This window comes from Hemibagrus wyckioides, linkage group LG06, assembly GCF_019097595.1.
Source record: "Hemibagrus wyckioides isolate EC202008001 linkage group LG06, SWU_Hwy_1.0, whole genome shotgun sequence".
NCBI lineage: Eukaryota > Metazoa > Chordata > Actinopteri > Siluriformes > Bagridae > Hemibagrus > Hemibagrus wyckioides.
The window spans coordinates 16,495,207-16,522,981 of record NC_080715.1 but is presented as its reverse complement, the minus strand read 5'-3'; the positions used below and the strand labels follow the sequence as shown (position 1 = coordinate 16,522,981).

Below are 27,775 nucleotides of genomic sequence, written 5' to 3'. Positions count from 1 at the left end.
TAAAATAAAGTGGTCTAATAATATCGTGGTTAGTCAATGAACATAAAATGGAAACCAATCAATTTAACACAAAACATGTGAATTATAGCAGTATGTCAAAGCAAGCATGGACTAGGCTACCTGTGAATATTATGGTCATTCACGCAATTTGCTGGAAATATTTCACAGACTTATTATAACTAATGGATAATATCCAATACGCTGAAAGAGCTACTATATAAGTAAATCGGCTCTCTATGAAACTCCTGGGGTTAAATCAATGATTTCAAAGGATAATGTCAATGAATGATAGGTGTAGGAATTTCCCATGCTTCCTTGTAAAAGAACTGCCTAGTCTGAGGGCGAATACGTCTCAGTGTTACTGCAACACAATTCGTATCGTCAGTTGGATTTTGTTTCATGGTCAGATGAGAAAAGCAAAACATTGTGAAGAAGCTAAAACACATTACAAGAATGTATGAGAATTCGAGAGTTATCGGCGTTTGTCCGAAAGTATTTTGGCGCCCTCTTCTGGTAATAAAAAGCGTTAAGAACAAAAAATGAGAAAACAGGCTCCATCAGACAGGCAAGCTACTTTTACTACAGCAAACACAAACTATGAAAACTAAAGATTGGTGCAAAACTTTAAACTAGTAAAACCATTACACGTCACTGTATACCCAATACAATTTTACATTAAAACACAAATCATATTTTACACCAATAGGAAAACATCATTTCAGGGTCTCATCTTCCTTTTATCATTTCCTATGCCCACGACTTGGACTTCTGTTCCTTTCCCTCCCATCCCTCACTGTTTCTTTATTCCTGATCATGACTCCTTCCCTACTTCCAACCCTCACTCTTATTCTTTCCCTGCTCCTGCTCCGCACTCTCTCCCTGCTCCTACTTCTTCGTTTTCCACATCTACTTCGTTCAAAGCTATCACTCCTCTCTTTCCTCCTCGCCTCCTTCTCTTGTTGTCCATCCCGGCTTTGACTCCTTCTCTTTTCATTCCTACCTCGCTCATTACTCCCACTTCTTTGTTTGGCACTCCTTTCCTTCTCCCTTATCCTTTCATTGTCCCAACTCTTCTCTGTCCATTTTCTTCCTCTTTCTCTACTCAAACTCCTATTTCTCTCACCATCTCTAGTTCCGCTGGTTCCCTGTTCACCCTTCTCTCTTTCACCTCTTCTTCCTTCCCGGTCTCTATTCCTCCATTCTGTCTCTTTGCTCTCATTCAGCAGGCTGTCTTTTCTTTGTGGTGACCTCCTAGATTTTTCTTGTCGTCTATTCTGTTCGTCTGACTGTGTGCATGCATACTTGTCTTGGCTACGCTTAAAATCAGGACCTTGAATGCGGTCTCTATTGCAAGGCTCCTTGTTTTTTCCTCTCTGTCTTCCTTCGCGCTCACTGTCGGAACTGTCCTCACTCGATGAGTCCCTCCTTTTCTTTTTTCCCTTCTCTTTTTTAGCTTTGTGTCTTTCAGGTTCAGACTCAGAGCTGCTACTACTATCTGAGGTGCTGCTGGAGGAACTCTCAGACATCTTTTTCTTCTGTTTACGTTTCTTCTTCTTTTTGTCCTTTTTACTCTTCTTCTTTTTGTCCTTTTTCTTTTCCAGCCGATCAAGTTTTCTAAAATTAAATAAATAAATAAATATTAATAATAATGAGATTTTAATTGAACTCAAAGAGTAAGAAAATTAAAAAGTTGAATTAAATAATTAAATTTAACAATAAATATTTTCATTTCAAATGTTTTTACATATATTATTTTGATTTTAATAGCAGTGAAATAATTACAAATCCCAAAGACATTTGTAAGCATGTCTGTTATGTGGAACCCTCATTCAAAAATACAACTGAAAGAATTATTTTGAGCTTCAGATACATTTCCACAAAACAAATTTGGTTTGGTAAATATTGACGCACACACCTGAGGAGCTTCTGTTTCTGCTTTGTAGTTAAAGATTTAAGAAACTCTACTTCAGGATCTTCTTCTTCCTCACTAGCCACAAACCCCTGCAGTAAAAATACAGTAACTCATTATATTAGGACTCACACCATTAAAAATGCTAAACACACAGACACACACTTCCAAACTTCATGCATATATCACATGAATGTACATCAACAAGCAGCAACAAAAAAGGGTATGTAAAGGCCAATAAACATGAGCGCCACAAGCTCTATAAGCTGGAAAATAAGCAATGTTCCTGCTCCTCTGATTTCCTATAATTTCGGTAGTTAGTCTCATCAAGCCTGCTCTCTTGACTAAACTTGCTGTGACTGGAATCGCTGTGCCGCTGTCTGATAATTGGCCATTTTGCTGCAATCACACTCTCTCTTCTCCTTGCTCGGGACCAAGCATGGATATCATTGGTCTTATTTGAGCCCAAGGGGGTCGGGGGTACCTGGAGATTACCTGTGCTGGATCACAAACAGTGGCGTTCCTCCCAAGGACACATTTCTTCAGCGCAAACCCACTGTTCCGCATCTCTGCCATTAACTCGGAGGGGTGCATCGACGGGCCTGTTTGCACAAAACACAACATCATGGTACCATTGATGTGTGTGTGCATCCCCCTCAGAGGGGAGCTCAGCAGCAGCTTTGTTAACAGAAAGGGACACCAAATCAACTCACTCGTCCCCTGACTGGGCAAATCACACTGTATTATTCTGCCAAAGCAGTGGTTAGAGCAAATCAGAATACACAATAATTGCATTTTTTCTGGCAGCTCAGGAGGAGGGCCAGTCTGAGAACTGTCACGCCGGACCCAGGAGGAGTAAACACATTACTGTACTGCTATACGCTCTGATTACAGTCCTCAGCGCATACAACTACTGCTTCCTTCTCTGAGTGGCATTCAAGGGACTCTGAATTGTGACTGCCCCAAGTAAAACACTACAGATGATCCTTGACGCAAATTTTACTTTGATATAAAACAAAATGCTGTGATGTAAATGTTTAACTTATAGTATGCACATATGTGCCTTGCTTAAAGTTGTCTAAAAGATATAAGTACAGTTGCACAAATGCAACAAAACCATATAACAGAATGCTATAAATGCTCTTCAACACGGTTAATAGGACAGGAACTGTATCTACCTTTAATAATGCATTCCAAGATGACAACACTGCCATCTTCAGGCCCAAAGAAATTTAGCTCACAAGCATTTTAGTTCATGACAAATTAGTAAAATTAGCAACAGATTCACTGCTGTTTCGGTCAGTTAATGCTGCTTATGGGATTAAACTTCTAATAATCAAAGGTTATATAAAATGCTACGTATTCGTTTTAAATTATGTATTATGTTTTACTGTATTGTGTTTATGAATATGTTCTAAAAAAAAAAAGATTTACCTGCTTCATCATTTGCTAAAGAGCCAGAGCTGGCGTTGATCCCTGACAGGCCAAAGAGAGGACACTCCCTGTCCGTGTTCACATGACCCCACTTATGACACTTGATACACCGAACATTCCGCACCTACAGAATAAACATTAAAAAAAAAGTCAGTGACTGCTTTATTTACAAGATATTCACAATATCCTTATGGATTGAAATGATAATAAAGTACAGTCACATGTGTCAAAATAGAGAAGGTCTCAGAAAATTGTTAAAAAAGAAAAAAAAATCTAACCTGGATCCCAAAAGGCTGATCTCTGATGTTCATGTCATCTTTAGCATACCTAAAGAGTAGGTAGAAGGAGCACACAAGGATGACACTATCCATAATATTAGGCTAATTCTTGCTCATTTGAACACACACAGATAATAAAACTTACTTTTCACGAGGAGCAACTTTCTGCCACTCAAACTTATACTCAGCTTCACCTTCCTGTTAAGATGACATTAAACATTATAGCTAGAAGATAGGGATGACGTGAGAAAGACAATCAACGTGTATGATATATTACTGGACAGGCAGGACATTTATAACACTAACCAACTCAACATGATTATGAACATTGCTGGCATAGTGTGTAAATGTCTCCAACTACAGCGCAAATTACAGGTTTATATTAATATGCTTATTCTAATATATTATTATTTCTCATTCACACAGACTTGTACAGCTGAAGCATTACATAACATAAGCCTAACAATAAACAAATATAAAGTGGCTTGATTTAACAGAGAAAAATTCTAGATTGAGGATATAGTGAAGTTTCCTGTATGTGAAGGAGTATCAACTGTCACTTTTTTATTTATATATTTATTTTACAGACATTAAATTTTGCAGCACAGAAAAGCCATTGAGACAGTGGACTTTATATATTGTCAGTTATTTATTTATTGTTATTTTTTATTTCAAGAGAGAATTAAGATAGAAGTCATTGCAGGAACAATTGAAAATTTAAAGAAAGGGAAATTATTTGTTTTGTATGTTTCACACCACAACATTTAACTACAAACAGATAAAAAGTATAATGCGTCATCAATCAATAACACACTACCCTGTCCGTGTTTATTTTCCTATAAGAGCGCAACCCCATTGCGTTTACTTATATAAACCACTTCAACTAAAGCATTTCAACAATTGTTAATAAATTAGGACTTACCTCTTTGGTTTCCTCTTCAAAAGATCAGACAAACAAAAAGACAAAAAAAAAAAAACAAGGGGTAAGATACAAACATTTATAAAATCATATTCAGCATCTCAATCAATGGTCAGAGTTGTATTACCTTTGGATGCACCAGGAGGGGCTTCATACATAAAATTCAGGCCATTTTTCACTCTGTCATCACCCATCAGCAGTCTAAAACACACATCAGGCTGAAACCATCAAGAGCAGTACTACAGAAGACAAACACTGCCATCTTCAGGCAACATCAGGTATTTAGGTATAAAGTGTCAAACTGCAGTAGGGTTTAAGATACTCTCACACTAATCTAAGGAAATTCCATCTGTAAACTTGTAATGTAAAGATCAACACAAACTTGTGCATAGAAAATCTGTATCCCTACAAGATAAATAATAAATAAGTATAAACAGGTGTGTTTAATACAGCAGCCAAGACAGGTTTAAAGCACATACCCAATCAAACTAGTGCCACACACACTACCATGTCAGTGTCACATAGATGATTTCTCCTTAGATTCACTGTATTTATATTTATTTACCCAGTCTGAAACATGAAGTTGTGCAGAATTAGCAAGAGGACTCAGCTGAATCTGTTGACTGACCTGTTGTTGTAGGTCTCCTGTTCTTTCAGGTAAGCCTGCATCAGCTCCTCCTGCTTCTTCTTGTCGAAGGTTATTTTCTGCTCTGCCATCCATACCTAAAAATGATATATTACTCTCATTATTGCATAGCACGCAATAGCTTGCCAACACTACACACCAAAATCATCACATTACATATTAATCACACAACTAGACAGTTAAAGGAGGTCATTTTTCCAGGTGCCATCTGGCCAGGTTCAGGGAGTCTGTGCCTTCTTTAGGCTCAGATTCCTGTTTATGACTGACAGGAAGGCAGTGGAAGCTCAAGTGGTTCAGACTCCAGATTATTGATTGAAAGGTCAGGGTTCCAGCAAGCTGCCACTGTTGGGCCCATAAGCAAGGCCCTTGAACCTCTCTGCTCCAAAGACGCTGCTTCACGGATGACCTTATGCTCAGACCCCCAACCTCTAAAACTGGGACATGCAAAAAAATATGTTCCTGTGTTGTAATATATATGTGGAAAAAAAAAGTATGTTTCTTCTTCTTTCGGGAGTGTGGTCATCTGTTGTTGTTGTTGTAGTTCATGCGGCTCAAGGTTTGGCATGTTGTATATTCTGGGGAGCTTTTCTGAGTTGTAAAGACCATTTATCAGATTTATCATAGACCATCATAAACTCCTCCAGCCTCTCTCATCAAGAAGGTGTGAGAAGTCACAAAGTCACTGAGATCATTTTCAACCTCTGCTGATGTTGGAGGTGTACATGAACTGAAGCTCTTGACCTGTATCTGCATGATTATACACTGCCCAGGCATAACGTTATGACCATCTGCCTAATATTGTGTTGGTCCCCCTTTTGCTACAAAAACAGCCCTGACCCATCATGCACTGTGTATTCTGACACCTTTCTATCAGAACCAGCATTAACTTCTTCAGCAATTTGATCAACAGTAGCTCGTCTGTTGCATCGGATCACACGGACCAGCCTTCGCTCCCCACGTGCATCAATGAGTCTTGGCTGCCCATGACCCTGTCACTGGTTCACCACAGTTCCTTCCTTGGACGACTTTTGATAGATACTGACCACTGCAGAACGGGAACACCCCACAAGAGCTGCAGTTTTGGAGATGCTCTGATTCAGTGGTCTAGCCATCACAATTTGGCCCTCGTCAAACTCACTCAAATCCTTACACTTGCCCATTTTTCCTGCTTCTAACACATCAACTTTGAGGACAAAATGTTTACTTGCTGCCTAATATATCCCACCCACTAACAGGTGCCATGATGAGGAGATCAACAGTCTTATTCACTTCACCTGCTCATAATGTTATGCCTGATCGGTGTGTATGCACTGAGCTGCTGACATATGATAATTGCAAAAATGACCGGTGAGAATTTAGTGTCAATAGATAGATAAGCTAGTGTTGTCTGCCTCAGAATATTGGTCTTACTGATACTAACTGAAGGGTTACCTAACTGTCCTGTACATCAGCTACATTAAGTAACTTCATCGTAGGAGTGCTAGAGGAACGCTAGAGGTTCTCCAGTGAAACTAATCATTAAATGCGTATGATGAACCCAAGTTCTGCAGCCAGGCGAGCAGAGCTGAGTTAATGTATGAGAAAAGAAACCGCATGATTAAACGAGAATCCTGTGAAACACATTGGTATCACGCCATGAAGCTCGCCAAGCTAGCGTTACAGTAGCCTCTATAGCTAACTAGCTCATTTAGCTAGCTAACTTGTTTGCTTCAAAAATTTCAATAAACTTTAAAGTTACCTTCTTTATGTTGGATTTTGACGCTGGGTGGAAATCCTTCTTGCACATAAAATTAGCAAAAGACTTCCCCATGGCTGAACGAGGATTAAAAACGCCACCGAAAGTACTGTTCAAACTACCATCAACACGGCCTGTTTACTAATGATGAATCGTTCTCCAAAGATTCGGCTCTTTGATTCGGCTCTTTTAAATGAAAGAGATCCGACTCACCTATACAACTCTGGAAAAAAAATAAGAGACCACTACCAAATCTCCAGATGTGAACCCTATTGAAAACCTCTGGTATGTCATCAAGAGGAAGATGGATGTCACAAACCATCAAGCAAAGCTGAGCTGTTTGCCTTTTTGCAAAAAGAGTGGTATAAAGTTCCCCAACAGCAATGTGAAAAACTGGTGGAGAGCATGGAGCCAAAACGCATGCAAATCGGGGTTATTCCACCAAATACTGATTTCTTAATGTTATTTAGCCAAAGCATTAACACAATTTATTCACAAATTATTTGCATTTTGTTTTATTTGAGTTATTAAAGCTCTGCAAATACTGCATGATCTTGGGTTATTCTGATGTGTTGTCATTTCCTTTAAATATACACTCTAAATAACAATAGTTATATTTTGAATTTAGGAGAAATATTGTCAGCAGTTCACAAATAAATGAAACAAAACTGTTCATCTCACCAATACATGAACCTGTAAGAAAAATACATAAGAAACTGATTATTTTACAGTGGTATTTATTTATTTTTCCTAAAGCTGTATGAGGTGTTTATTTAAAGATGTAGGAAATGCTGTTACTGTTGCAGTGTATGGACGTAGAAACTCCCTTAGACGGTAAGAGAAAGAAACCTTAAGAGGAACCAGACACAAATGGGAACCTATCCTCATTTTGGTGACACAGGAGAGTGTGATTATAAATTATTATAAACACCGGAAAGTGTAATTATGAACAATATCCTTTTGGTAGAGATACTGCAGTTTGTTAATTAGATTTATTAAGGCAGGCAAATCAGTTATCCGTTAAGTGGAACAGGCACAACAGGCAAAATAGCTGTAATGTAATGTATATGTAATATATTTTATTGAATTAGAGTTCATAAAATAATTATAATTATATATATGCGTTAATTAGAATACAGAGCAACATTTTGGGCATGCAACTGATGAACTGATTCAAACGATCCGACTCACTGAAAAGAACCGGAATTCCTGTTACCACTGTTTACACGCTGACAAAAATTTTACTTCCAGGTTACGTGGGCGGTAACTTTCGGTGATTCGTGAAGCTTTTCGCAAATCTCCATCACATCACTGAAGCCGATTGAAGTGTGTTCATATGCTCGTAGGAAATCCAAATGATTCAGTATCAGATTATTGGCTAACGTCAACTTTCGGGTTTAGGGGAGTAAATGTGTTAGGAAATGAAAACAGAAAGTCAGACAGTATAGACATTATAGATTCTTCCTAAAGAGCCCTGGTTACTGCCTCTTTCACTGTAGCTCATTTCTGCACCGTAGATTTGATACGTTATTTGATCTAGGTGAGTGTTTCATGTTATTAACACTTTTACATGACATTCCCAGATTTTCCTGTCTTATATAGACATTGCTCAGATAACATATTTGGCTACGATTAATTGAACGTATACAAGGGCATTTAAGAACTTGAACGAATGAATAAATTCCATGCATGAAAATGACTTGATGCGAATAAAATGTCAAATTGGGTCATGTTGATTTATTTCACGCGCGCAGGATGATGACGCCATCCTCCTGCGACACGTTCGTGGCTTTACCTCCATCCTCAGAGGGACAGCGCGTCATCTTCGGCAAGAATTCGGACAGACCCTGTGATGAGGTGCAAGAAGTGGTGTACTTCCCCTCCAAAGACTACAGTCCAGGAGAAAAAGTCGAGGTTCCCCAATTAATTATTTATATATTTTTTTAAATAACAACAACAATACTAATCAGAATCAGAAAGAGCTTTAATGCCAAGTATGTTTGTGCATACAAAGAATAATAATAATAATAATTATTATTATTCATAATAATAATAATAATAATAATAATAATAATAATTATTATTATTATTATTATTATTATTATTATTGTTCATTATTATCTACTATTTATTACCATAATAACCATTTAATGCATAAATTATTAATTAACATACTTCTGTTTTTAGATGACTTTCTTACTAAGAATGGCATAAAGCATCTTTCATTTAATCATTTAATTTTTATTCAGAGCCAAGAAATCCCATTGAACTGTCCATGTGTGTGGAAGTCATGCATCAAAACAGTGCAGCGAAAAAGTATTGTTGAAACCGCTTTTGCCTTCTGGTACAAGCATGATGGGACAGGCATTATGACTCGAGATGAAGGCAGGTTTTTACTGATGAAATTTTGTTTCTCTGTCATCTTTTTATTTTCAACTGGACAGTGCACATACATAGAGATAGAGCAGGCTGCCCATACTCATGCTGTAGTGTTAAGCAGACCAGCATGGCTCTGGGGAGCTGAAATGGGAGCCAACGAACACCAGGTCTGCATCGGAAATGAGGCTGTGTGGGGGCGAGAAAGCACTGATGCTGAGGAAGCTTTACTGGGCATGGATCTGGTGAGGTAATCATCAGATTTTAAAAAAAGGGCACACAAGTGTTTTTATTAGTGCACTATCAAACATACCTTGAAGATAATCACAACCGTATCTTCATCAGCTGAAGTGTTCAGTCATTTGTATTTATCATCTCAGATCTTATTTGATACTTATATTAAAATATAATATTAGATATCCTTTCTGCTTTTTGGCAGTCATAATTTCTTCTAGATAACCACATTTTACATTAATGTAACACATGATTCTGTCAACAGCTGATACCTGTGGTCTGTTCTGGTTTTAGATTGGCTCTGGAGAGAGCGGACAGTGCAGAGAAGGCTCTGAATGTGATAGTGGAGCTTCTGGAGAAATACGGGCAGGGTGGCAACTGCATGGAGGATGAATGCACTTTCACATACCATAACAGCTTCCTCATATGTGACCGCACTGAGGCCTGGGTGCTGGAGACCTCTGGAAAATTCTGGGCTGCAGAGAGAGTAGAGAGTAAATAAAAACTTTAAATGGTTGTCTTCTACCTCAGTCGGGTATATATTAGTATATAATTTTAAATGAGCAGCTTAGCAGTCTTTTCTAGAAAACAGAAATGGAAAAGTATAAATCAGAAAACAGTAAGGTGAAGTGCTCAATCTGGGGTGTAGTGCAGTTTGACCCACAGGCCAAGTTTTGTGTAGTTTCTCATTCGATATCTTGACTAGTCTCCACAAATAGTCCAAGGCTATATCAAGAACAAGATAAAGTAACAAAACAACATTTACACTATATGGCCAAAAGTCATAGTTTGTTACAAAGATGAAACTTACACTTTTTTGCATTTGGCAGATGCCCTTATTCAGAGCGACTTACAGTAGTGCTTTGAAGTCTTTATCAATGAATACATCGATACTGATTCACTAGTTCATGGCCAATGCCCCTGTGCACAAAGCGAGCTCCATGAAGACATGATTTGAGTGGAAGTGTCCTGCACAGGGTCCTGACCTCAACCCCACTGAAAACTTTTGGGATGAACTATTACACTGACTGCACCCCAGGGCTTTTTGGCTGCACCACCTCCCAACCTCACTCTTGTAGCTGAATGAGCAAATCCCCACAGCCACACTCCAAAATGTAGTGGAAAGCCTTCTCCCAGGATTAGATCTTATTATAACCGCAAATAGGACTAAATCTGGAATGGAATAAAAAAAAAAAAAGAACAAACTTTTGGTCATACAGTGTATAAATGCTACAGCATCTCCTGGCAAATTATAAATATCTCTGTATTGTTTTTTTTTTTTTGTTTTTTTTAGGTGGATATCGTAATATTTCTAATCAGTACTCCATCACCACAAAAATCGACAAGGAGCACCCGGGCATGCGGGAGTATGCACGAGAGCAAGGCTGGTGGGACAGCAATGTGGCATTCAACTTTGCAGAGGTTTACTCCTTTTTGACTACAGCACGCATAGAGGCCGCTGGGGGGCGCTACTGTGAGGGACGCAGACTGCTGGAGAAAAGCAATGGTGATTGATAGGTTAAGTAAGGAATAAAAGACGATGGGGTATAATACTACAGGCAAATATTTATTTATAAAGTGGTGTGAGATTAATATAAACTACTGATTTGCTGGGGCAGCATGGTGGCTTAGTGGTTAGCGCTGTTGCCTCACAGCAAGAAGGCCCTGGGTTCGAATCCCGGGTTCAAACAGGCAGGGGATCTTTGCCTGTTTGATCAAACTCTCTGTTTGGGAGTTTGCATTTCTCCCTGTGTGTCGTGGTTTTCCTCCCACAGTCCAAAAACATGTACATTAGGTGGATTGGTAATTCTAAATTGCCCATAGGAGTGAGTGTGAGTGTGTTTGGTTGTCTGTCTATATGAGGCCCTGTGATGGACTGGTGACCCGTCCAGGGTGTACCCCAGCCTTTCACCCAATTTATTTTTCATGATTTTCATGAAGAGCATTTTCAAAAGAAAGAATCCTATATGTGTACAATAGTGTAATAGGATTGTATCTACACAGAGTAAATGTGAGTGAATTTTATGTTAATAAGAGTACTGTGTTGCCACACCTACAGGTCACATCACAGCTGAGGCCATGATGGATATACTGAGAGATAAAGAGAGTGGTATTAATATGGAAGGCATGTTCATGACAACAGGAAGCATGGTATCTGTCCTGCCTAAGAACCCGTCACTGCCTGGGGTTCACTACTTCACTGCAACCCCTGACCCTGAAAGGTGGGTTTTTATACCACTGCTGCCTCATTCCACAGACTCAAAATATTGCATTCCCAATTCTGCGCATCTCTCCGATCAACCTAGATCCTCTTACTATGGTATCTCAAGAACAAGTGGTTAAATGTTTGTAGGATTTATATGGATTTGTCCTTGTAAACAACCAATGAAATTTGGAATTGATTTAAATAGCGATCTTCAAAAGTGTCATTCCTGATTGATCTGTATTCAAAGTAGATTTGAAGCTTACAAATAAGTTATAAAGACCACACTGGGTGGTGTGGTCAGTGCTATAATTTATACAAAGTCACCAGTCATGTGGTAGTGGCACATTGCATGCAGATACAGCTCAAGAGCTTCAGTTAAATATTCACCTCAAACATCAGAACGAGAAAAGTGTGAGCTCTGTGACTTTAACCATGACATAGTTTCTGCTGCCAGTTCTGCTGAGCTCTTGTGGAACACACAACAGTCACAGTTCACAAAGAAGGTTGCAAAAAAAAAAAAACATAAAACACCCAGTGCACTCACAGCCAGTGTGACATTTCTGTGGTTGATAAATGAGGTCAGAGAAAAAATGTCAGATTGGTTTGAGATGTACGGAATGATATAATGACCCGGATGATCAGTGAGCCTAAACGCATCCAAGCATACACAAAACATCAAAACATGAGGTGGATGAGTTACAAAACAACAGCAACAGGCTCAAAAAAACTGGACAGTTGAAGACTGGAAAAAGATCAGATGATCTTCACCTGTCCAGTTTGAGTGAGCCTGCACCCATGATAGCCTTAAATTCCAGTTCTTGAGCCGTATCTGCATTATTTTATGCATTGTGTTGCTGCTACATGATTGGCTGATTAGATAAATGTGCAGGGTGTGTCCGTGTTTCTATTAAAATGGATGGTGGATGTAGAAGTAACGATTCTGTACAAGGACTTCTACACACTAAAAGACAAGTTTTTTTAATAACATGACATACTAATCCAGTTTTGTTTTGGTTTTCTGTTCAGGTCGATTTTTAAGCCATTTATCTTTGTAGCAGACATAAAGCCACTGAATCAAACATGTTCTCCATGTTTTGGCGAGGACGATCCAGTGAAGAAGAAACCTCGCTTTCAGAACAAACCCAACCGTAAACACCCCCTATTCAGAAAACACGAGGTGGTGGCTGCTATTATTGACAGCACAAGGGTAAGACATTACAATGGAAAATTTCTACACTATCTGCTATAAACATCTGTGATAATTAAGCATACAGATTTAATAACACTCTGCAGAGCAATGAAGATCAGGTACTGACTTTGTGTTCTAATGTTTCTTTGAAAACAATATGGCAGTTCTTTCTAGCACAGAATGAATAAAAAGCCTTCTTCTGTTGTTATAGAATAGAATAAAATGATGTATGAATAGTATCTAATGTGAGTAAAATAAAGGTAAATTATATATATCAGTTTACTCAGATTAATAACTCCTTATCAGTTGCTTTCCACTATTACAAAACCAAAGCCTTCTCTCTTTCTTGCTTAAACAGGAGAAAGGTCAGAGGATCATGCAGAACATGCAAGAGCTGGAGAAGCAAAAAATGGCAGAAATGGAGAACTACTTAACTACAGGTGTGGAGGACTCGACTCTGCTGGTTCATCTCTTCTCAAATACAGTGGCGGAAGAGATGAAGGTTTACAGCAAAGCCTGAAACAGCCTGGAGAGACTCTTAGATCTTATTATAATGTTAAAACAATTAACAGTTGTGTTAACTGAAACAAAGTAGGAAATAGTAGTTAACTGCATGTTATTCAAATGTGCATAGATTGCACATGATTCACTATATAGCCATTCCTTTCTGTGTGAAATTACTCTGGTGATACCAATGTAGCATGATGACAATTAAATACAGGTATAAATATCTCAAAAAGTGAGATCAGTCTTTCCGCATCAGACCATCAACAACTAACACATAATATATCAGTAACTTTAACAAGGCATTTCAAAGGTTTTTGACAGTTAATTCATCACAGACAAATTTCAGCAAGCCTCCTTTGCTTTATAGATAAATAGACAAGGTGGTGGTGGTTATGTTGTTTTTTATTTTACCCTCCACTATATATTGCATACATAATTTATACAAAAAAAAAAGTGCACTTTAAAAAGTTATTTTGATACCCAAATGAAACATTAAAGCTGTGCAATGTAAACATGAAAACTACTGTACCTCCAATAAATTAATAAAAGTACCAAAATACAGCCTGCTAACTGCCAGGGTGACAGCAATGTTTGCAGTTAATGTTTAGGTTTTTAAGAGGGTAATTTTAAACATTACACATAAGAAAAAAAATAGACCCATTTACATCCTTAACTGGATATGTACTGCTATGGCACACTCATGCATTGTGTTACATATAGAAGAGTGATGTGTTTTGAACACTAAATAATGGGCTACATGACAATATATGGCAACATAATTGAAATCTGAACCTATGAAGTCAATAAATGCTACAAATAAAAGCTTCTTCCCCCTGAGTGTTTCTGTATAAACATGTTTTTGTATTAATTTTCTTTTTTGGAAGACCTCTTCACTAGTGTACTTTGTTAGGAACATTTGTACACCTGAACATTCATGCAGTTATCTAAGCAATCAATCATGCAGAGCAGAGCAATGCAAAAAAAAATACAGATACAGGCCAAGAGCTTTGGCTAATGTTCATAATGGAAATCAGAATTGGGGTGGCAGGGTTGTTAGTGCCAGAAGAGCTTGAGAAGGTTTGAGTATTTCAGAAATGGCTGATCTGGAATTTTCACACACACACAACACTGTCTAGAGTTTACAGAGAATGGAGTGTCTAATAAAACTTGTTAAAAGAGGTCACAGGAAAATTGCCAGATTGGGTCAAGCTGCCAGGGAAGATATAGAAAGTCATATAATCATGCTGTGTTGAGTAGGAAAGCATGTTAGGATGCACAAAATATTGAGCCTTGAGGTGGACGGGTAACAACAGAAGAAAACCATGGTGGGTTCTGGACACACTGGAGTGTTGAAGATTATAGGGAGGAAAAAATCATGTCTTGCTAGTGATTTCCTGTCAGTTGGTCATTCTCTTTTGATCTCTCTCATAAACAAGGTGTTTCAGCCTGCAGATGCTTCCACACACAGGATGGATTAAACTATGTGAGACTGTTGTGTGTGAGATTATTAGTTTCTGAAATATTCAATCCAGCCCATTTAGCACAGGCAACCATGCCATGATCAAAGACCACACTTTTTCTGCATTCCCATGTGTGTGAACATTTACTCAGGAACTGTATGTTTATGATCTTACGGATGTGCAGTTGTACCGGTGTTCCTATTAAAGTGGTCAGTGGGTTTATACTACAAAATGTGCTTGAAAAGTCCAAAATAATTCATAATGTGTGGCAAGGAAAATGTCCAGAGACCTGAAATAAAAGAAGATTGGCTGAAAAGCATTCCTTAATGGAAGACGTGCAAGAGTTAATGTAAAATGTTTAGTAGAAGTGACACACCTTATATATATATATATATATATATATATATATATATATATATATATATATATATATATATATACACATATACACACACACACACACATACACACACACACATACACACACACAGTGGCTTTCTTAAAGCTTTGAGGGTCTTGTATTTAAAATATTCAGTGCACTGTACCTTTGTACAACTTAGAATATTAAGTATATATAGTTTACTCCTCAAAGCAGCACATGGTTTAATTGCATCCCTTTTTTCCTGTAAACAAGTCAGTTTACGCCAAGTGTAATTCACACCAGGCCATTAATCACACTATGGCTTGTAGTGTGTCAGGTGTTCTGTTCAACAGATAGAAACCTGCGCCAGTATATGTCTTTAGTGAGTACAGTGTATATCCGGCTTTAGTGATGGACCACACAGCCGTCTGTGAAACAATAATGCAGGTTGTCGTCTTGGAAATCGTAATCATTAGTGATGTGGCGGATGACTCCGCCTTCCAGCAAGCGGGCGCCGTAGAGCAGTGCCTCCCCCTGGTCACTGGCCAAACCGATAGTCTGCAGCCACAACACCATTTCACTGCCAAGAAACGTGTGTGCTACACTGTGCTCCCCACACCTGAACAGCAACACACACACACACACACACACACACACACACACACACACATTAGAACAGAATGATTCAGAACAAGTTGCTTTTCAGTGCAAAATGCAGAACTGAAACGCAAAATGAGGAAACATGCACCATGGATACAAAATAATTGTGCTAAAAAAATCTTGCGTTGGAAAAGAAAACAAAAAGTGATTCATATGTTACGTGAGAAAAAAACACAACACTTTCTTGCATGCTGATATGGAAATACATTCAATAACATATTGTGTGCTGCCTTATCCTCCTATAGTTGATTGATTTCTTTCTTGTTTCGCTCCCCTTATACGACAGCAATTTGCCAAGGGCCATAGTTTAGAATTTACCAGAAAATGTTGCATTTTGCAAAAGGATATAGTTACATTTAATGTCATTTAAATACCATCAACAAGACAAGCTAGTCCCTGCTATCATTATGTACTATGTGTTATTACGTGTCATTACGTGCTATAAACTGTCAGCCCTTTTTTGTTTGAATAAAAAGACATTAGACATTTTTTGATGATTAAACATTTTTTGTTGTTAAGCAACATTCTGAGCTGTTATGTTATAGAAAATTAATCAAAATATTCTGACCAATCAGATTTGAGCATTCGATAGTCCTAGTAATGCTGACTCCTGACTAGTAATAACGTAAAACACCCTCTGAGAGTTAGAAGTCTTACAGAACCCCTACCTCTTTGTCTGGACAATGTCCTGGACACATTGTTCTTTATGGTACTTCAGAAACTGACTGCAGGTGAGCTTGATCTCCTCAGACACATTCGAGGAACCTTCGGCTTCCTGTCCCCGAGTCTGCATCAGACGTGCTAATCTACATACATAAAACACAGTACAAATAACTAACACAAGCAACACGGAACATGAAGTGCTATTAAAAGAGATCTCACCAATGTTGCACATACCTCTTTTTAAATGGTATAATGATTAAATGTTTGTCAAGACCAAAGATGCCAAATGATATGAAACCCTATGGGAGAGAGAGGCTGATTAGTGTTAACTGTCATATCACTAAACTAAAATGTTGAGGCAAGGCTGAAAGCAAATATCCTTACCTGGCCAAAGTTGATCACAGCACAGAAGAACTGCAGCTCTAAGTAAAGTCTGCCTGGAACTGGACTGAAGAGCCACCAGAGGTAACTGGAGATATTCTATACACACACACACACACACACACACACACAAGAACATGGGTGAGTGTGACAATATCAATAAAATCTGCTTAAGAGGTTTAAAACAGCATCATCATCAAATACACAACTAATATTAGTAGTATTTAGTTTAGTACATCTTTGAAAGGATTTTGGTTCCCAAACTACAAATTTGAAATTCATTACCCACATACACCTGCGCCCTCCTTTATAGGATTTTGCAAAAAGGGTCACCCAAAACCTACCCCCGAGGACTCAGAGAACAAGGTGAGGGTCACCGTGGACAGGGCCCCAGCCCATCACACACACACATTCACACAATATAGACAATGTCATGTCTTTAGACATAGGGTGAAAACCTCCAAGGCACAGAAACATCATGCAAACCTCCACACACACACACAGCTCTTATGAAATTCTCCTGTTCTACTGCTTTGTGCCATTTGCAAAGAAAATCCTTATGTACAGAGATGGTAAATGCAGGTAAAAGAAAGTAAACCATTGCTTACAGTGATACTACCATCCAAGAAAGATAGGTTTCTTAGAAAGATTAATCAGATAACTCTTTAAGTCTGTGTTATGCAATACATCAGAGGCATGATAAAGTATGAAATAATGCAAGTACAGTGTTTTGCCAGCTAACATCACATGCATAAAATAAGGCAGTGGACTGAATTTGGATATATGTGAATTTGGACATGCTACTGATCCAACCTTCAGGATAATCTGTAATTGAATCAGTTCAGACCAATGTTTAGACTAGAGCCTCTTATTTCACGTGACTAACGTCAAATGTTTATTGCACAATACACTTCATAGTGCACATGGAACTTTCAAAAAAGGAACAGACTGTTTTCTTCAACATACTGCTTAGGTGATCTGCTTTTATTTCATTTTATTTTAACTCCAATTGTATTTAATGGCTTCTACTCGGTCACTATATATTTATCACTTGCTGAATTGTATCTGTGTTTTGTTTTCTTTTTCTTTTTCCATCTGGCAGTTGAACCAACACACACACTCTTACAGGACTGATAAAAAGAGTCGATATCTAAAACTGCTGGAAATAACTTCTTTTTCTACAAAATAAAAAGCAACCAAATACTAAAAATCAGCATTGTAACTACCAAACACCAACTTGCAGTCACTAAAAACCCAAAAAGATTTTCCCTTTACCTAAAGTGAAAATGAAATTAATGTAACTGTAGTTATGAAATAATAGAAATTTGTGATAGAGACTGAAGCTTCGCTTTCTTCCTAACACTCTTGTGACATCCACCATCTCCATATCTCCAACTAACTGTCTATTGCAAAGCAGAAGCTCTACATAGTTAACCACTTTAACCATCATTTAGCTGAAAATGTATTTTATTTTTGCAAATTAAGCATTAAGTGCTGCAGAGGGGTCATTTATACTTACAGCCACAAGGCTGACTGTGAGTAGCAGAACGAGGAGTACATGTCTGGCTACTTGTCGGTCAGCAGTCTGCTGCTTCTGTTCCTCTTCTACCAGCAAACAATGAGAGGAGTCACAGCAGTTCCCACACTGACCTGTAAACACACACAGAGAGTCACACAATCTCCAACACTGTCCATGACAAAGAACAATAACTAGAAGTGCGTAGTATCACATTTGCTGCATGATATTTTCCAACATAAACAATACAGCATAGTTCTTTTAGAGGACAAAATGGTGATCTGCTCATTATCAACAAGATCTAAACATACACTGTTTCCTGTAAGCAAAGGTCATCATACATAAATATGTTTGTAACAACGAAATACAATAGATACCTATAGTAAACCCCAAGAGTATTTCTGGTATATATATTAGCAAACACAAGGATGTGATTAGGACTAGACTTGTTGGTTGGGGAGGCATACTTCTCTGTGTTGGTTTTTCCTTGTTTCTTTCTTAAAGGTCAGGAAATAAAAAAAATGCTTGTTATTTTACCAGAAAAACAAAAAAGCCCAACCTTTACCATCCTAAGACTTTCCCATGGTGGAAAATCTAAAAGATCACCAAAAGTGTTGAGACTGAAGTCTTCTTCCAAAATGTTAAATGTCTTTAACATTAACATTTTTAACATTATGAATGGATAATATACAATTTTAGTGTTACAATGTGTATTCGATTGGCCTTTTGTCAGTCTTCTAGCTAAATCTAGTCAAACCACTGTAAAATTGGGGGCAGGGCTTTGTGTATGTGGGTGGAAACAAACATGGTCAATTAGATTAAAATAAATTAAATAAAATAAATAATTCCTCTCTTATTTAACTTCACCCATTTAATCACTGAAAGACATTTCCCCCCACAGATCCTATCTAATGCACCTTTAAAACACAATTCATTAATATCTCTTTACTATTAGACTCAGTTCATAGCATCCTCCATAACATGAATGAGCTGTAACTATAGACACAATAATGTATTAAAATAAGCGCACTATTAATAGCCAATGCTGTTAACGAAAATGAATGAACAATTTCTGGCCAATGTGAGTGGAAAATACAAAATCATTAAACATATAAAATATAAAATTTCAGGCTTTACACAAACACCTGCTGAGAGTGGCACTGGGACCCAAAAGAGCAATGATGTAATTATAATGCTGTGATTTAAAATAGTGCGTATCAACAAAGCCAAAACATGCAGTCCTGGAAAGAAGAAAGTGAGATCTTCACCCAATGAGATGCTCTGGTGAGATCTTAACAATGCTGTGCATAAACTAAGTGAACTGAAGCATGATGATGTAAAAATGACTGGACCAAAATTTCTCCGAAACAATGTGAGAGCCTGATAGACTCCTAAAGAAAACATTTACTTCAAATATGACTACATGCTGTGGGGTTTTTTTTTGCCACCTGACATTATATGTTTGTATGATGATCTCACAATTTTTATTTGGGTGCTCATAACTAAAAACATAGAAATAAAGGACGCTGTACCACCTTTTTCCCTTTTGACTGTATTTATGAAAGGTTTCATTGGAATTTCTCTTCATTGCACTCTCCTGCTAGTTTAGACAGATATATAAATATATCTAATTTCACTGAGCTCATCTTAGCTCAGCCAGATACAGTGACACACAGTTGGAGTTGCATGATGGAACAGACAGCACCCAAATTCAAGAAGAGTGCAAAATGAGATCTAAAGTAATAACTCTATTAATCAAGTGAAACACATACCAACAACGGTCATTTCATGCCCTGGTAAGAAAACAAGCAGTGATCATTTACCTGGCTGTATAGACGGTGTGTCCTTCACACTGCTGTTGCAAATATCAGGTGCTGCTTGAATTAACGAACAGTTACACTCACAATCCTGACATCCTGGAAGAAAAAAAAAACCCACCAACAAATATATAAAGAAGCAGTCTTGCAGCAAAACCAGTATGCATATCAAATTACAAAGTGATTCATACTTTCACGTTAGTAATGGTAAGTGTATTACCTCTCCTAATACCATCCTCTATGCTGGTCGGCTCAACAGTGCTCTGGGTTTGTGCATTGTTGTCAGTCCTGAGATCCTCTGTGGTGGCATTCAGTGGGCCATGATCAAGGGTTTGATACTCCTGTGCACCTCTGCTGAGCAGCATGAGGGAGATTCCAGCTACAGCTATACCTACAGCCAATACGACCACTGTACACACAACCTACATGCGCAAAAAGACAGAGGAATGGAAATTTGAGCTTTTTAAAAATTTATTTTTATGCATAAATCAATTCAGTTTCTTGGGGATCTTGTAAGAACAATCTGAAATACATTTTATTTCACTACACATGAGACAATGAGGAGATACAGCAGCTACTGAGACTTGTGATAAGTTTAAGAGAAAACATGTATGTTCCAAATAATGCAAATGTCATGCAGTAGGTTACATTATTTTGAATACAGCAAGTGAAACACAGTCCACAGCATCTGGTGAACCAACACTTTCTTACATTCTTAGTGCAGGTTGAATGTGCACAACTAGTATTATCAAAACTAACACTCTTCTGCCCGTGGACAATTTTTAGCCCAATGCATTTTCTCAAAAACTTCTTTACCTGAGATGGGCCGAAAAAGAAGGCAGAGTCAATGGTGTCTGGCATCTTCTCTCCCACTATGAGAAGGATACTTATTGCTACACCTGGCACTCTATAAACAGAAGAAACAAGACACTTGATACTGTACAGCAGCTGTGCTTTTCCTGGAAGGGAGCACACAAAACCAATCATTATACAAAACACACTGCACCTTAGAAAATTGCTGGTTTCATTAAAAAAAAATAATAAAGTATGAACGAGTGTGCGTGTGATTTGTAGTACCAAGAAATTTTTCTATAAGCATCGATGATCAAACAATAGAAAACATAGTGTGCATTAAAATTATGGACTTAAGAATACGTTCATATTATCTCTAAACTCTGTAAGAAGGGCAGGGGTGGAAGTGTGCATGAGCAGCCCCACCCACACACACACATACCACCAGGAAAGATATCGTTTTAGTGAATATACAAACACAGCTAAATACACAACTAAAAGCACATTTAGACATACATTAGTGCAATAGCACAACAACACACCACTACAACAAGATCCTGCTTTGCTTGCTATACCCAACATCTTGAATGTCTACTCAGCAGACTGCTTGTAAGCGTGTACCCAAGCCAGTCGAATTGCTTTGGTAATGTTTGCAGTTTGCAGAGACCTGTCTACCAAACCCACCCCAAAACAAGCCAATTTGTAAGCCAATAACAGTCTAACTTGTTCGAGCCCTAGTGATGGCAAAAAAAAAGAGAAATAAATAAATCATAAGACTCACCCCCAACCAATTAGAATTAAAAGACTAGGCTGCACTTTCAGCTCCTCATCCCTCCTCAGCAAGAACAGAGAGAGAGCTATCAGACCTTGGAAAACAGAAACAAAATCATTAACATTACACACAACTGTGAAAAATTTAGAGGTGTTGTTAGGATAATACTTCCTTAAATGAGTGTAATGAACACGTCTGCATGTCTTACCTGGCCAAATGTAAGTGCTGTAGAGTGAGCCGTAGAGTAGAGAAAAGGTCAAAACCTGACCAACAAAGTTATCCTGAACCACCACAAAGTTCCATGCGATCATACCTACACATACCCCCAGCTGCACATTTGAGGCAAAAACAAACACAAGGACCTTATAAATATAAGTATTTATGGAAGGAATAAAGCATGATGGAACATGTTGTTACAGGAAAAACATCAGTGACAGGGTAGTCTGATGCTGCTTAACAACGAGTGAAGTACCATAAACACCCTGAAGCTGACGGTTTTCCAACAAGAGCATGCTCTGTAGTGTTTAATTCCTCTTATACCACAAGAATATCATTATGATGCTCACACTCCTTCAATTAATGCTAAATCTTCATCAGCATCATAGTAATGATGCTAAGTGATTTTTAATAAATTTATGTGAATTATGGAACACATCTGGAGTTCTTCCCATGCTTCAGGGGTTTTCTTCAGGTACTCCAGTTTCCAGCCACAGACCAAAAGACATGCATAGACATGCATAGATATTGACATGGTCTAGAACAAAGTTTAACTGTTTCACCACACATGCAAGTTGTGTCAGCAATTTGCAAATAGGGCAATAGGTCAGATTATGTGTTAGTATGTCTGTGTGATTATTTATTGCCTCACCTGAGCCACAAACAGATTGATAGTAAAGATATGGGGACGTCTGCGAAACTTCTTACTCATTACACTGACAGCAACACACCACACCTGCAGCACACACACACACACAGGTTACTCTACTCACATTTTGTACACTTTGGTGTGTTCAAAAATGCACTCACTGAAGAAAAGTATTTCAGGTTCTATTCTTTACTTTTCAGTTCTCAAAATATCTGGGTTTCAAATGCATGAAAAACATCACATGAGCCTATCAACACAGATTGTGGCAGTGGAAATTTCAATGATTTTAATGTAAATGATGAGTCTCTGCTGCATGATCTGCTCCAGGGTGAAAACCTGTTTAAACACATTCATTTGTTTATCACCACATTTCTGTGTCCTGGTTGTGTGTGGAGTTAAAGACTTAGTATAAGCATAGTATAAAGAGGAAGGAAATGTAGGCCCCCTGTGGTTGAGCAGACTGCACACAATCCCCCAGATTAGAAACACTGTTCACTGCTGTACAGCTAAGCTTTTTAAATCTAAAATTCAGTCCAAAGGGTGGAGATTCATTTAGATTTATCCATCATAGCCTCTCATAATACTAGAGTTACAGGACATGATTTGATGAAGTAGATTAGAACCTGTTATTTTACGCTCCTGTAATTATCGTGATTTGTTCATAACGTGATTTAATGTAATCCTGTACGATTACCTTATGCTACAGGGTTCTAAACCAGAGTGAGTCAATTTGTCTTGAAACAAAATTGGAAGAAGCAAGAAAGGAAAGGAACAAAAGAAGGAACAGTATGCACTTTGCGCACAATGGCACTACTCACTAGAGCGACAAAGCTGACGATGCTGATGTTAAAGCTAATGTTCTGTAGTGCTGATTCTAGTGGTTTAGGGTCCATCCAGGGAATAGTCAGCAGCCACGCAGAGACATACATTATAGGAGCAGAGAGAAACGTGCAGATCACCATCCCTGAGGTCATCTAGAAAAATGAAAGTCATGTGCATTCAAAAGATGACCACAGACCACCAAAGCTACACAGACAAACTCAAGTTATTATTATACACACACATCACCTGGTACAGATCATCGTGTAAAAAATAGCACTGTGACCTAAAGTTATCTAATATAACACACATCTTGTACCTACCTAGCCATAAATGCATTAGCTAAATGACATCATCATTTAGTACAGACCACAGCTTTTATATTTATCTCTACTTTATCCTAAAAGCAGTCAGAAATATGTAAAAAGCATGACTCAGCTACACACTTTTGGTCTTGTAAAGCACCAGATACACACTTACCACCTGCAGCTCCATGTTGTAGTGACTGGCATAAATGGCCACACTGGGTGCAGTGGGGAAAACTCCATAGAGGAAAGCGTAGTTAGACAGACTGCTCCGATTTTGAGAGCTAATATTCCCTCTGTCCAAAACCTCCACCATACCCCTACAAAACAGCGGCATCACCAGTCTAAGGGCAACACACACACACAGAGAGAGAGAGAGAGAGAGAGAAAGAGAGAGTGATGCATTACATTCTTTGTTACCTGAAAATCATACATTTCTACAAAACTAATCTGTACACATTACACATCCTTAAAAACACAATCCTTATAAATACTGGTTATCTATTGATAAGCTCAAAAGAATACTACAAATTAGTTGGTGGTCTACTGAGAAGTCATAACTAATTGCGTTTTAGACTATTTTATGTACATTCATGAAATACTGTATAATCCTCCTGCATTGTGTGTAAAACTAATCTGTGTGACTACTGCGCAAAAATACTGCAATATCAAATAAATGAATAAGAAGCATCATGGAGAATATGTTGATTATGTGCTTCAGTTATTAAAAGAAATAATAAAAAGGGGAGTGCAGAGTTTTTGTGTCAGGTAGACAGACATACTGCTGACATTAATGCTCAAATCAAAACATTTAAATCATATTTGAACAATATAAAGATTCAATTTGTTTAGAATAAAAAACAAACAAACAAAAAAACCAATTGGTTTTGGTTGCTCAATCTAACAATCCTCAATAATCTACAGTTCCAATGTTATTTCTTCACAGGTATGTAGCATGTACTTCTTAGTCACTGGTTTTGCTGAGCTCTAAACATTAACCACAGCCTGAATCATAGATCAGTGAGAGAATTACACAGATCCGTAAATGATGCTCTGTGGACAGGAACAGGTTTGTATTTCTCATACAAGCCTCAACTCGGCTTAAACATCCCCACCAAATAAGAACATCTATAATAATAATAATAATAATAATAATAATAATAATAATAAAAATAATAGTAAAGGGGCGTTCACACATACAGCGACAAAGCAAGCGGAGGCCATTTATTTCCACTGAGAGCTGGTAAATGTAACTGGACTTGGGTGTGTCCATTAAAACGACAAAGTTTAACTATATTTAAATATTGAGCAATGTGGTATCAATGGGAGTGAAGACAGAAGAGCACATGTGATCAGTGGCAAACAGAACACACTGCTTCTCCTTCATCTTATACATGATATGATACATAATGTGTACATATACTGTAGAATTTTATTTGCAAATCCTCTCCCTCCAGAATGTTTCATTTTAGTTAAATGCTAGTTGGACCACTCAGTGATTAACGTTAGTAATGCTACTGGTGATTTCATAGTCCAGTGGCTGGTGACTTGCAGCAATAAAATCTCTGTAGGTGTGAACGTAGCATGACGAATCAGAACACAGGAAATCTACAACAGCCAATTATCCTGAGGGTCACACTTCTTTAATTTGTTACCGCACAATAATGTAAAAACAATCAAAATGGTTTAAAAGTAACTAGCAAAATGACCCTGACATCTTTCTTTTCTTTTCTTTTCTTTTTTTTTTTTTTTTTAAAGAAGTTGCACAAAAAGGTGGAACTCTTATGGGTCATATTCAAAAACAAGTCACATGTTGGGCATAAAATGTATACCACTAGGCCTAAACACTAGTTACACTTACAATTTGGCAGTGATGAGCAGTATGAGAGCCACCACAGTAGACCTGGTTAGTTTCTTCAGTTGCCCCACCATGGTCAGACCCAGATAAAACAGAGCTGCTCCTCCGAAAGAGTTGGCCAAACCATCTACAAACTCCTGCATGAAACCTGGGATCTCTGGGCCCATGGTAAAGTGTGCTGCAATCCCGATTATCACCATAAAGACAATGGGATTCTTGAGAACATGAATAAAGACCACACCAACCACATGCAGCTTGCTCTGCTGCTGCCGCTGCTCACATCTCCATTTCTGGACCTCACAGAATGCAAACCCAATAGGATTGAGCACCATGAGGGAGACTGGTGCCACCAGGTAGATATACTGGAGATACTCAGGATGAGTGTTTCTGTATAGAGCTTCAACTGTAGAGGAAGTTTTTTTATATCAATTAGAATGAGAAGGAAGTACAAAATTGAAAACATCATGCCATATACATTATAGACATAAGATAACATCCTGTTTTTTGTGGGTTTTTTTTTTTTATCTAGGTGGAAATTACCATCAAACTGAAGGCATGTTTTAAAGAACACAGAAACCACATGAAACTGTTGAGTCGCTGGAAACAGACCAATCTAATGGATTAACCAGGAACCAACCACAGAGATTTCATGAATCTGTATGGTGTAAACACTGACACTCCAAAACAGCAACATCAAAACATCTGTGGAAATCTGTGTAATAAGGATGTAGTGATAAACAGTACATCATTTTAGGCATAATACTGAATCAGATTTTAGATTTTTGTTTTTATTTGTTAAAATGTGTAATATTGACTGCCAACTCAGATTTTTTCACATGCACACAACACACACATCATGTCTTCAAGCACAATGACTTTTTGTCATTTACATAATTTGGCAATAACTTGGAAAGTGGGCTTGATTGGTAAAAGCGGTCAGTGTATAAGGATAATACAGGAAGTAGAAAATAAAGATTGTGCACCCTTAATGAATGCGAGTCTCACATCACATCATATTTTACCATCAGGTTTTATGAATATGTTTAACTTGTATGGCCGGTCCATTTACTTTCATTTTAAAATAAAAAAACAAATGTTGCTCTGACTGGAAAATAAATAGTCACTTACCTATAGGGTATCCCAAAGCAAAGTCATTACTTTGGGTGGCAAATATGGAGAAAAGTCCAGCTTTGGAGTATCGGGTGTCTTTACTGGCCACCAGTAAGGTCAGTACACACACAACAAAGAACACAGTCACTTTGGCCACTAAAATGCTCCAAAGAAACGGCCAGATAACATTACCAAAGTCCAGCAGCACCATGTTCTTAAACAGCAATGCTGGCAGGGCAAATTTTGACACAAAGTTCCCCAAACCTTTGGCTTGGGTGTAGGTGATAATATTGGCTCGACCAGCAACATAGCCACATAGTATGATCCCAAAACATTCAAGGAGTGCAGGCAGGAGTTTATCGATAGACATGGCAGGAGGAGGGACAGATGAGAGGTCTTCTCCATGTACGTGGTTGGACATGGAGATGGTGTTTGAAAGGACATCCATCCTGCTGAGGGTTAAAGGTTTCAGCCAGTCTAAAAATGTACAACCAGTGTGGGTGTTTAAGGAAATAAATCAATGACCAGAATTATTTAGAGCCAATTATCTAACAAGACAGTTTCTTTATATCATTCTTTAAAGATGATGATAAAGCTGAAACCACCATGGTCAGTATTTTACCTGGCTGAAGTGAAGCGCTAAACCTTACAAGGTCTCCCGGTTATGAAACTGCACTGTAGCCCCACATGGCGAGCACACGGAGGTAACAAAGCTAGTTTCCTTCCTGATTTAATCAGTTTCGCCTCCGTCGAGAGATTGTCCAAGTCGATGTGCCTTTAACATCAACAGGAAAATCTCCATGTCCAAAGAAAACTTGATAAATTCATTACATGTCCGCTGTAGCTCTTTGACACAGACTGGGATAGACTTTATGCACCGCCCATCAGATATTTTAGCCAATCACAGTGAGCGGAAGGCGGGATATGGATAAATACACAGGAACCTTATATTAGTGTGGGGGG

The 27,775-nt window shown here is 38.1% G+C and overlaps 3 protein-coding genes across 3 annotated transcripts; 1 reads left to right on the top strand and 2 right to left on the bottom strand.

Moving 5' to 3' along the window:
• Positions 1-16: 16 nt before the first annotated feature.
• cir1 (corepressor interacting with RBPJ, CIR1) lies at positions 17-7,090 on the bottom strand. Its single transcript, XM_058393669.1, has 10 exons — positions 6,925-7,090; positions 5,169-5,263; positions 4,668-4,741; positions 4,544-4,557; positions 3,767-3,819; positions 3,622-3,670; positions 3,344-3,467; positions 2,405-2,511; positions 1,916-2,001; positions 17-1,614 (listed from the first exon to the last, which is right to left on the bottom strand). Exons 1-10 carry the CDS (start codon positions 6,994-6,996, stop codon positions 741-743), a joined length of 1,548 nt encoding a protein of 515 aa, XP_058249652.1. The 5' UTR covers positions 6,997-7,090; the 3' UTR covers positions 17-740.
• Positions 7,091-8,269: 1,179 nt separating this feature from the next.
• scrn3 (secernin 3) lies at positions 8,270-13,665 on the top strand. The gene is made up of 8 exons (XM_058392650.1): positions 8,270-8,461; positions 8,676-8,835; positions 9,366-9,547; positions 9,826-10,025; positions 10,826-11,038; positions 11,591-11,753; positions 12,764-12,944; positions 13,285-13,665. Exons 2-8 carry the CDS (start codon positions 8,677-8,679, stop codon positions 13,444-13,446), a joined length of 1,260 nt encoding a protein of 419 aa, XP_058248633.1. The 5' UTR covers positions 8,270-8,461; position 8,676; the 3' UTR covers positions 13,447-13,665.
• Positions 13,666-13,817: 152 nt separating this feature from the next.
• On the bottom strand, positions 13,818-27,718 carry gpr155a (G protein-coupled receptor 155a). The gene is made up of 16 exons (XM_058392649.1): positions 27,435-27,718; positions 26,831-27,289; positions 25,706-26,105; positions 24,020-24,188; positions 23,539-23,694; positions 22,724-22,807; positions 22,064-22,184; positions 21,865-21,949; positions 21,108-21,198; positions 20,512-20,713; positions 20,298-20,390; positions 18,478-18,608; positions 16,962-17,057; positions 16,812-16,876; positions 16,583-16,720; positions 13,818-15,873 (listed from the first exon to the last, which is right to left on the bottom strand). Exons 2-16 carry the CDS (start codon positions 27,258-27,260, stop codon positions 15,660-15,662), a joined length of 2,475 nt encoding a protein of 824 aa, XP_058248632.1. The 5' UTR covers positions 27,261-27,289; positions 27,435-27,718; the 3' UTR covers positions 13,818-15,659.
• Positions 27,719-27,775: the final 57 nt, after the last annotated feature.